This window comes from Nicotiana tabacum, chromosome 19 (assembly GCF_000715075.1).
Source record: "Nicotiana tabacum cultivar K326 chromosome 19, ASM71507v2, whole genome shotgun sequence".
Lineage (NCBI taxonomy): Eukaryota > Viridiplantae > Streptophyta > Magnoliopsida > Solanales > Solanaceae > Nicotiana > Nicotiana tabacum.
This window is the reverse complement of record NC_134098.1, coordinates 66,558,274-66,570,177: the sequence shown is the minus strand read 5'-3', so window position 1 is coordinate 66,570,177 and position 11,904 is coordinate 66,558,274. Positions and strand designations below refer to the sequence as shown.

The following is an 11,904-nucleotide window of genomic DNA, read 5'->3' as shown; positions in this document are numbered from 1 at the left end:
AGAGTAGTTCGAGAGAATGCTTCTAGTAAATTATCGTAGTTGATCAAGAGATAATTATGGTAGCCCGGAACTCATAATCCTCATAGAGTATTACGGAGAGATTATAGCTAACGTGTCAGAAATTAGTCCGGCAATTGGGAAAATCAGTAGCCCTAGATCTTTTTACCTTTGAATTCAACCTTATTCTTGATTATTGCTAATTTTGTTGTCATTTTTCATTAGATAAATAAATTCCACTTATGCTCTATAAAAATTCTTGCATCCGAAAATTGTCTGAGCTTATCATTAGCATTGTTAAAAGTTGTAGTAAATAGGTTAGTTCCCTGTGAGATTCGACTCCGGACTTGAACCAGATTATATTTGCAGCGATCGCTTATTCCTTTTTACAAGGCATAATTGTGCGTGATCAAATTTTGGCGTCGTTGCCGGGGATCTAACGGTGTTATTTATTACAACTTAGAAGAATTGCTAGGATTCTTAGTTTAGATCAATTTCCTACGGTGTTAAAACTTTTCCATTGAAATTCTCACGTTTGAACTCTTCTGTGACTGAGGCATATGCCTAGAAGCTCTTTGAGGACTGGTGAACTTTTTGAAGGACTCTTAGACCCCGAGAAAGCATTCAGGGCATTGAATCGGGCCAACAAGAAGAACAAATAGTTAAAACAAAAAGACCAATTTGAAAGTGAAATGGACAACGTGGACGACGTCAACAGAAATAATCGGAATGATCATGTTGACCCAAACAATGGAGTGGTGGCACCTCTTGTGCCGGAAGCTGCTCTTTATGATTGAGCACAACCAATTGTTGATAACTTGGCCACCACCATTGATGTTCCTCATATACAAGCGGAGACATTCCAGATTACCAACAACATGCTGCACCTGTTGCAGAATAAAGGGTTGTTCTCCGGGTCATACATCGAAGACCCACAACAACATCTGAAGAACTTCCTATCAATTTGTATGACTCAAAAACAGCCGAATGTGACTCCTGAAGCAATTAAGTTATTACTGTTCCCATTCTCAGTGACCAGAGAGGCTCAAACTTAGCTGAATTTGCTCCCAATAAACTCCATTGCTACTTGGGAAGAATTAGTCAAGTAGTTCTTAAACAAGTTTTATCCTCCCAATAAGACTGCAAGGCAAATTGATGAGATATTGCAGTTCAGGCAGAAACTGACTGAGACCTTGCAAGAAACCTGGGAGAGGTTTAAGGGTATGCTAGTGAAGTGTCCACACCATGGCATTCCAGATCAGATGCTGGGACAAAGATTCTACATGGGTTTGGCAGACAATTTGAAGGCCAATGTAGATGCTTCAGCTGGGGGTGTATTTTTGAGCAAAACGTTCACAGAGTGCAAGATTCTACTCGACAAGATGGCTCAAAATTCAGGCTGGATGACTAGAGGTACGACACTTACACCAATAGTGTATTCTGTTGCTCTTGACCCAAACAATTCCAATGAAGAGAACATAGCCACTCTCATGACCCAGATGAGCTTACTGACAAAGAAAATTGATGAGATAGGCTCAAATCAAGTGCACATTGTTGATACAACAAATGGAGGCTTGTGCACTCCTTGCATAAACCAGTCATATGTGTGTTCGTGGAGTGGAGAGAATGACAACCAGGGATTCAGAGAAGACATGAATTATGTCAACAATTTTGGAGGTCAGAGGCAAAGTGGGCAGCAATGGGGACCAACACCAAACCAGCAGTACAGACCAAACCAGCCACAACACAACCCCAATCCTGGAAGCGCACGACCACAAGGCCAAGTCGTGCCTTATCAAAGGCAACAGGGCTATAATCAGCAGCACCAACAACAGTTGGCCTACCAACCACCTCATCAACAGCAGGACAATAACATAATAGAAATCAGAGGCATGCTGCAACAACTCATTGGGAAAAATGGTAAGATGCAAGAAAAGTTAACAGCACATGATTCGGCAATCAAAGGCATTGAAACTCAATTAGGACAACTGTCTATGGCCTTGAACAATCGCCCACAAGGAAAATTGCCTAAGATACAAATATTAACCCAAAGGAACAAAACCCAAATCAGCTAATGGCAGTAAGTCTCAGGAATGGAAGAGATTTAGACAGAAAGCAAGAAGTTGCTCAATCTAGGAGAGAGACTACACCAACTACTCCAGTTACATTAGAGGCAGATGAGTCAGTAGAGCTCACCGAGGTTGTAATTGAACAAGCACAAGTTGACAAGGGTAAGGAGAAGGAAGGTGAACAACTCTCAGAACAGGTGGTAGAAAAAGCTTCCAACAAAGAAAAGACACCAAGCAGTGGGCAGAGGTTGACTCCTGTACTATTCCCTCAGATATTGGCAAAGCAAAAGAAAGATGATCAATACAGGAAATTCATGGAAATGCCTCGACAAATTCAATTGAATATTCCACTGATGGATGCTTTGAGGGAAATGCCAGGGTATGAAAAAATAATGAAGGATCTGATGTCGCAAAAATTTGACTTCCAGGACCTGTCCACTGTAACTCTGACGCAGACCTGCAGCGCGGTAGTGACAAGACCTATGGCTCAAAAAGTGTCTGATCGAAGGTAGTTTCACTATCCCATGCACCATTGGGAGTTATGCTTTTGCTAAAGCATTGTGTGACTTGGGGGCCAGAATAAACTTGATACCCTTGGCAATCTATATAAAACTGGGCATTGGCAAAGCTAGACCGACCTCAATGTTGTTGCAACTGGGTGATCACACAGTCAAAAGGCCGACAGGAATTCTTGATGATGTGCTTGATCAAGTGGGGAAGTTTGTATTCCCTGCAGACTTCGTTATTATTAACTGCCAAGTGGATGAAGAGATACCCATCATTCTGGGAAGGCTTTTCTTAGCCACTGGAAGAGCATTGATTGATTGTGAGACTGGAGAGTTGAAAATGAGGTTCAACAATCCATAAGGAGACCCGGCGAATTTGCAAATTGCTCGCTAGTGGAGGCCGTGGATGTGATACTGCAAGAGGAGGATGAGACCCTTAATGTCAGGGATCCGCTAGAATCCTGTTTGATGAATTTGGAAGAGATGGATGGTGAAGGGCTGGTGGAGTGGGTCATGGCTCTCGAGGGTCAAGGGTTCTGGAAAAGGGAATCTCAGTTCGAGCCCTTACGCTTAGAAGAAAGAGAAACACCACCTGCAAAACCATCAATAGAGGAGCCACCACAGTTGGACCTGAAACCGCTTCCAGCTCACTTCATGTACACTTTCTTAGGGCCTAATTTTACTTTACCTGTTATTATATCATTTGGTTTGCTAGCTGTGCAGGTAGAGCAACTCTTGTAGGTATTACAAGAATGTAAGACTGTCATTGGTTGGACCATGGCAGACATAAATGGTATCAGCCCCGCCTTTTGTATGCACAAGATTCTCTTGGAAGAGGGGCACAAACCTTCCAGAGAACATCAACGACGGCTGAACCCGAATAAGAAGGAAGTGATCAAGTGACTGGATGCGGGTATCATCTTCCCCATCTCTGACAGCAACTGGGTCAGCCCTGTTCAGTGTGTGCCGAAACGGGGAGGAATGACGGTCGTACAAAATGAGAATAATGAGTTGATCTTGACTCGTACAGTCACGGAGTGGCAGATTTGCATGGACTATAGAAAATTGAACACAGCCACCCGGAAGGACCATTTCCCCTTGCCTTTCATTGACCAAATATTGGACAGGTTAGCTTGGCGGTCTCACTTCTGTTTCTTGGATAGATATTCGGGGTACAACTAGATCTCAATAGCCCCTGAAGACAGAGAGAAAACATCCTTCACTTGTCCGTATGGCATCTTTGCCTTTCGGAGAATGCCTTTTGGACTTTACAATGCGCCGACTACATTCCAGCGATGCATGTTAGCCATTTTCACTGATATGGTTGAAGACATTATGGAGGTGTTTATGGATGATTTCTCCGTGGTGGGGGATTCATTCGAAGATTGTCTTCGCAATTTAAGAAGAGTGCTCAAAATATGCATTGAGACAAATTTGGTGTTGAATTGGGAAAAGTGCCATTTTATAGTACAAGAAGGAATAGTTTGGGGCATCGAGTGTCTAGTAAGGGATTTGAAGTCGACCATGCTAAGGTTGATGTGATTGAGAAATTGCCACCGCCCACTTCAGTCAAGGCAGTGAGAAGTTTCCTTGGGCACGCCGGGTTCTACAGGCGATTCATAAAAGATTTTTCCAAGATTGCTAACCCTTTATGTAAACTTCTTGAAAAGGAACAACCCTTTATGTTTTCTAATTATTGCAGGTTGGCATTTGAGGAGCTGAAGAAGAGACTGGTAACTGCACCCATCATTGTTGCACCCAACTGGGAGCAACCGTTCGAGCTCATGTGCGACGCCAGTGATTATGCTATAAGAGCAGTCTTGGGGCAGCGAAAAGACAAGATGATGCACCCAATTTACTATGCAAGCAGGATGCTCAACGGTGCACGACTCAATTACACCGTAACGGAAAAGGAAATGTTGGTTGTAGTGTTTGTCATCGACAAATTCAGGTCGTACTTAATTGGTTCAAAAGTTATTGTTTATACTGACCATGCAGCAATTAGGTACTTGATAGAAAAGAAGGAGTCAAAGCCACGCTTAATCCGCTGGGTTCTTTTGCTATAAGAATTCGATCTGGAAATCCGTGACAGAAAAGGGACGGACAATTAAGTGGCAGACCACCTCTCAAGGTTGGAAGGAGCTGAAAAGAAGATAGAGGTTGAAGATATAACTGAGACATTCCTAGATGAACAGTAACTCGCTGCGACAATGGAGGAGACGCCATGGTATGCTGATATTGCTAACTATTTGGCAAGCGGTATTGTACCTTATGAACTCTCTTCAATTCAAAAGAAAAAGTTCTTTCGTGATTGACGATCTTATTATTGGGATGAACCTCTACTTTTTAGAATATGTGTAGATAACATGATCCAGAGGTGTATCCCCGAGAAAGATCAACCTTCTGTTTTGCAGGCTTGCCATGCTTCACCATATGGTGGACACTTTGGAGGAATCCGGACGGAGCAAAAGTGTTGGAATCGGGGTTGTATTGGCTAGCTATGTTCAAGGATGCCCATGCTTGGGTAAAAGTTGCGATGAGTGCCAAAGGACAGGCAACATATCTCGACATCACAAGATGCTGATGACCATAATTCAAGAGGTAGAGGTTTTTGACATATGGGGGATTGGCTTTATGGGGCCTTTCGTCAGCTCGTATGGTAACAAATACATATTGGTAGCAGTTGACTATGTCTCCAAATGGGTCGAAGCGGTGGCTCTCCCAACCAATGATGCAAAAGGGGTGACATGCTTCCTTAAAGAAAAACATATTCACACGTATTGGCACCCCGAGAGCTATAATCAGTGATGGTAGAACCCATTTTTGCAATAGAGCGTTCGCACGGTTGTTGGAAAAGTATGGAGTTTGCCATAAGGTAGCCACACCTTACCACCCACAGATGAGCAGGCAAATTGAAGTGTCCAACATGGAAATCAAAAGTGTCCTGACCAAGACAGTGAATGCGACAAGGACTGATTGGGCAAAGAAGCTGGATAATGCATTATAGGCATACCGCACAACATTTAAAACTCCAATTGGTATGTCACCATACAAGTTGGTGTTTGGAAAAGCATGCCAACTTCCGGTAGAGCTCGAACATAAAGCCCTTTGGGCACTGCGGCAGTTGAATTTGGATATGGAGACCACAGGCACCAACAGAGTCACTGAGTTACATGAACTTGAGGAATTCAGGTTCCATGCATTTGAGAATGCAAGATTGTACAAAGAAAGGATGAAAATGATGCATGATAAGCACATTCTAGATCAGAACTTCAAACCCGGAGATCTAGTGTTGTTATACAACTCGAGATTGACATTGTTTCTGGGAAAGTTGATGTCCCGATGGTCAGGACCCTTCAGAGTGGTGCAAGTGTTCTCAAGTGGAGCTGTAGAAATTGAATCCGAAGATGGTACAAATAAGTTCACGGTGAATGGGCAAAGGTTGAAATATTACCTTGGAATGGTCAAAGAAAAGGGGGATAGAGTGGTGATATCTTTGGAAGAGCCCCAATATGCGAGCGAAGAGTAATAATGAAAGCCTGCTTTATGCCGCGACGTTAAATCAGGCGCTTCCTGGGAGGCAACTCATGGTTTGTTGTAAATCGCCGTGCCGCGATGTTAACTCAAGCACTTTTTGGGAAGCAACCCATTATTTTTCTTTACTTTTATTTTTGTAATTGATTTTGAATGGCATTGACCGATCTACTAATGTGCAGGGATAAAATTATGCGCATTAGAAGGATCCGAGGGACGAAATTAACCTGGAGATAGGTAAAAGTGTGAAAAAGACAAAAATTTGGTGGAGATCGAAATCCGAGGTCGCGGATTAGATCGCGGAGTAAGCCACGGATTTTGCATAGACCACTGCCTCCACGTCCGCACCCGCGGATTGGACCGCGGAGTCGACAAAGGATTTTACAGCCTTCACAGTCGCAAGTCCGCGCCCATGGACTTGACCGCGGATTGGGGCACGGATTTTGTCCCTCTCACTGTTCCTCATCCGCGGCCGCGGATTTGAACGAGATCGACTGCAGATGAGGCGGTACCAGGTTCAGAATTTGTTATTATTTTCTTTTCTCTTCTTTTCTTTTCTTTCCTATTTATTATTATTTAATTTTTTTACTTACCCCTCCCCCCCCCAACCGCCCACTCCCTCACTTCTTCTTTCCCTCCCCCTTAATAAAATCTAAAACCCTTCCCCATTCCCCTAAAACAAAACACACGCCCCCTCTCCCTCAAAATTTCTCTCATCAACAAATCTTCTTCTCCTTCCTCTATTTCTCCACTCAACCAATCCACAATCTCCATTCCTCCCAAGATCTCCAAGTACCATGACACCTTCAAAGAAGAGACGCACCACCGGAGCCTCGTCAAGTGGTCATGGAGGTTCATCCCGGGCACGGGCATCGGCCAGTGCACCTCAGTTTGATCGTACCAGGTTTGTCTCCAGAGCTGCCCAAGACCGTTTCAGTTTGAAGGCCACTAGAAAACCTGTACCGGAAAGGGGTATTGACAGGGCGTCCCTCCAGTATAAGTGCCCTAATATATATCGGGAGTTGATCAGATGCAGGTTGGACAGCTTTTTCGAAGAGCCGGAGGAGGGTAACTTGATGCTTGTCCGGGAGTTCTATGCCAACTGCCCCGAATATGAGGATAGAATATACACTGTGCAACACACGAGGGTGGATGCCTCGATAGAAGCCATCAGGAGAGTGTATCGATTGCCTGTATTCAATGGGGATGGGGATTCCTATGATACTTACAAGCGAGAACCCATCATATAGAACGATACTTACAAGCGAGAACCCATCATATAGAACAGGTTTTTCAGAACTATCTGTGTACCAGGCAAAGATGTGGTGTGGGTTGTGCCGGGATCGAAGCTACACTTTGCCTCACTCACTTTTGAAGGAAACTACTTGTTGCACATCATCAACAGTCGCTTGTTACCGTCCCACAACACCACGAAGGTAAATGGTCCGAGAGCTGCCTTGATCTGGTGCTTCGTGAATGGCCACGATTTTGATGTGGCCAAGGTTATTCAGTCTGAGATGTTCGTCCGTTCACCACTGAAGAGGTATGGATTCTTTTTCCCCTCTCTGGTCACTAGATTATGCCGGGCAGCAAGGGTGCCTGAGAACCTAAATGCAGATGGCATGCTGAAGAAAGAAGCAAAGTTCCGGGCAGACAAAGTGACCATCGAGAAAGCCCCGGTGGCACCTGGGCAACTCATAGTGACGATTCTGATGCGCCAGAGGAGGGCGATGAAGGGAAGGAGGAGGTTGGACCTGCCTCACCCCCACAAGAACAAGCTGCAGTGGTTGAAGGACCATCCCAGGTCAGACAGAGTACACGGATGACAGTCTTAGAATAGGATATGGCAGGGCTGCGCACTTCCGTCACGGAATTAGGGGTTAGAGTTGATGCCTTGGCCACCCAAAATGCGAAGTCAGAGAAGAAAATCATGGGTTGGCTGCGTGCGTTGGGGAGGGAGTGTCATCTCGACACTGGCACTATCTCCGATCAAGACTGATCCATCGGGGAAGTTCCTTTACCTCGCATTACTTTATTTTGTATGACATGGGGACATGCCATCTTTTTAAGTGTGGGGTGGGGGATACTTTGTTGTATGTAGAATAGTTTCATAGTTTATTTACATAAATCATTTTCGACTTGTCTCGACGATGGATATCATTCGACGGGTTTCTTGAGGGACTAAAGTCGAAAAACAATTGTTAAAAGTAAAAAATGTTGCGGTGATCGTGGATTTTCTTTTGTAGTAGTGTAACAATTCCCCCTTGATTTTTCTTTAAACCACGGTTCTTTTTCAAGGGTTTTATTTGAACCGGGTGTAGTTAGTTTTTATTTTTTAGTTAGGAACTTATGGGCTATGGGCAGGATTAGAATAGGATCTCTTAACTTCGTAATTCCTTGAATATAATGGGTACTTAGTGTGACGCTTAGGCTCATTTGTTGACTCTTGTAAGAATGCCTTAAATTGTATGTTCTTAATTTGGCTTAAGTACTCTAATCTAAGTGTTTGATGATCCGATTTGGAGTGAGTCATATGCCATGTGTGTGAGAGGCTTGTTGTGTTCTGTGCACGACATTTGATGCCTAGAACTTGCCCTGTGTGTCTGCAAAGCGAAATAGTAGTCTTGTTTAGTCTGGGAAGTGATATAGGCATTTCTTTGTTGAACCATATATATACATATTCCACCTACCTATTGTTATGTATCGTAGTTAACCCCATTGAGCCTGTAATCCTGTTTCCTTGGCAACCACATTACAAGCCTTATCCCTTATTTGAATTGACCATCTTTTTGAACTTTTTACCTCTCGTAAGCACTTGAATTACTATGAATCTATAAAGAATAAAGTATGGGGTAGTTGGTGGGGCTTTTGAGTGGAACTAGGGAAATCAGGAGAAAGGTGCACCTTGTTGAAAAAAAATGTATCATGTGTTAATAGTGTATCATGTTGATTAGTAATATTCTATGGTGGCTTTTAAGATGATTGTGCTCAAAGAAGTGTGGGGTAATTTACGTGGTGTTGAAGGTGGAAATATTGGTTTAACTTAAGTGTGGGCTTGATTATAAAATATATGTATTAAAGTGCTTGGGGAGGTGTAGTCACTATTATATCCAAATATATCTTACCCGACCTGCAGGCTATATTACAACCAAATAAAGTCCTACTTGATCCTAGACTGAACAAGCTCAATTAGTAGAGTAGTACACTACGGGCAAGCCACTGCAGCATTTTCTGTGGCAAAAGAATATCATTTCTGAGGGTGAGTGAATTTTGTTTATTTTGAAGTTCCTCAGTATGCATGAATTTTATTGATTGTGGAATAAGTCTCTTTTGTAGTGAGCAGGCACTTGATTCACGAAGGAGAGTTAAGTCTGGATCTCTTAATAGAGTAAGTAAGCCGGTTAGGAATATTGCGTGGCTCGCGGGAGTCCACTCTTAAGGTGTAGATGTTACACTAATGTATACTCAAACTATGTGAAATATTTTTGGTGTGACGAGTTAGGGAAGTCGCTCAGTGAAGTTAGGCCTCTGTAGAATGTGGTTTGATTGCTCGGGGACGAGCAATAGTTTAAGTGTGGGGTGTTGATAGTAGGCTATATTTATGCAATTTAGACACTATTTATACTCTAATTTAGCCGCACTTTATTGATATTTGAATGCTAAAAGATAACAAAATGCTCTAATTAAGAATTTTATGCTTTACAGGAGCCACTCCGAGCTAGGAGGAAGTTAAAGAGTGTTTTGGAGTCAATATGGAGTGTGGAAGGCCAATCGAAGGTTAGCCCGGTCGAAAAGGAGCGAGAAAAGCAAGCGAGGAGGTCCCTCCAGGTGCGCGGCCGCGGAGTTGACCGCGAATTGGACCGCGCACTGGAGGCAGAACACTGGCTGAAATCCGCGGCTGGATCCGCGGTCGAATCCGCGGCCGCGGACGAGCAGACGGAGGCCAACAACTCAAGGGGTAATTATGTAATTTCCAATACGACTAACCTAAACCTATATGAAGCCTAATTTGCCCAGAAGAGATGGAGAGCTGTTTTTAGGAGGTTTTGGAGGCAAGAACAAGAGAGAGAAGACGGAGAATTTTCTAAGAGTTTTCATCTTCTTCTTCTTACTTCCATTGTTGATTATGAATTGTTATAGTGAATTTTTATCCATTAATATGAGTAGCTAAACCCATCATCCAGGGTTGATGAAACCAATTGTTGGATGAAGTTTTGACTATGTTTAGATATAATTGAGCCGTTCTTATTCCATGATTGTTCAACTATGTGTTGTGATTAATTGAAATGGCCCTTGATTAATCGTGTCTAGTTACCTTGTGTTGCTTGAGAAATAACACTTGATTAGATTGTTGTTGAACAACACCACTTTCGGGTAAGTTAAGAGATTAATTACTTGAATTTAAAAGTGGGGTTAGAGATAACAAAGCTTTGGTGGGACAATTCCGAGTTGCATAAATTGTTAACTAGAGTAGTTCGAGAGAATACTTCTAGTAAATTATCGTAATTGATCAAGAGATAATTACGGTAGTCCGGAACTCATAATCCTCATAGAGTATTACAGCGAGATTATAGCTAACGTGTCAGGAATTAGTCCGGCAATTGGGGAAATCAATAGCCCTAGATCCTTTTACCTCTGAATACAACCTTATTATTGATTATTGCTAATTTTGTTGTCATTTTCATTAGATAAATAAATTCCACTTATGCTCTATAAAAAATCTTGCATCCGGAAATTGTCTGAGCTTATCATTAGCATTGTTAAAAGTTATAGTAAATAGGTTAGTTCCATGTGGGATTCGACTCCGGACTTGAACCGGATTATATTTGCAGCGACCGCTTAGTCCTTTTTACAAGGCATAGTTGTGCGTGATCAACTAACAAAGAACTAATCGCCTTTGGTAGAGACTTAAAAATAAGAGATAGATTATGAAACCCGACCCTTTAGAATAACAAGAACAACAAAAAGCCTAAACTTATCACCTTTCTTGAATACCTAGAAGTGATCTAAGATTTCGAAAAAGGGTTTAATCTTACCACCTTAAGTTGAGTCTTGAAGGTTGAAGAATAAATCCAAGAGTAGCCTCACACAAGAGTGCAAGAAAAATCTATAATTTTTATTGATATTGTCTATAATAATCTACAAGCAAATAAGATACCCCTTTATACAGAGAGGGGGTCACGAAATTCTACCTAAAAAATAAGAAAATAAAGTCCTAAACTACTTTGGACAACAAGTCCAACTACCTTAGGAAATAGAAAAAATACTAGGAAATAAAAACCAAATCAATCTTGGAAAGTAACTTTAACAATCTTAGGAAAAGGAAAACATAACCTTAACTACCTAGGAAAGCAATAAATCTAGTACCAAAATATATGGAAATAAATTAAAATCAATCTAAGATAGGATCTTGAAAGTCCAAACCAATCTTCGGTAGGATCTTGGAAATCTTTAAGGCAACTTGCAAGCAACTTGGCACCAACTTGCCCTCAACTTCTAGCATGCCTATTGTACCATTTTTGGACATCAAGTATGTCATTTTTATGTTATAAAAATATGGTTTTATGTAGGACCTTTTGGGCAGAAAGTTTGGACATATTTTAGGTGCCAAATAGGTCCAACTTTGACCTGATTTGGACCTTCTTCAAAGGATGTCTCTTGGGATCCAATACTCCTCTTCTTGGACATAAATTTGGGTCATAAAACAATTATAACACCTAGCCAATTCACATCCTTTATCCTTGAGCTCTTCTTCCCAATTAACAACTTTTTTATTTGCACTTGAAGTCTAATGACCT

General features: G+C 42.1%; 1 protein-coding gene and 1 non-coding gene across 2 annotated transcripts; one reads left to right on the top strand and one right to left on the bottom strand.

Moving 5' to 3' along the window:
* Positions 1-1,142: 1,142 nt before the first annotated feature.
* Positions 1,143-1,249, bottom strand: LOC142174005 (small nucleolar RNA R71). The gene has a single exon (XR_012703368.1). It is a non-coding gene; the product is annotated as a small nucleolar RNA R71 (small nucleolar RNA).
* A 4,459-nt stretch (positions 1,250-5,708) lies between these two features.
* LOC107789853 (uncharacterized) lies at positions 5,709-6,101 on the top strand. Its single transcript, XM_016611726.2, has one exon. It carries the CDS (start codon positions 5,709-5,711, stop codon positions 6,099-6,101), a length of 393 nt encoding a protein of 130 aa, XP_016467212.2.
* The last annotated feature ends 5,803 nt before the right edge of the window (positions 6,102-11,904 follow it).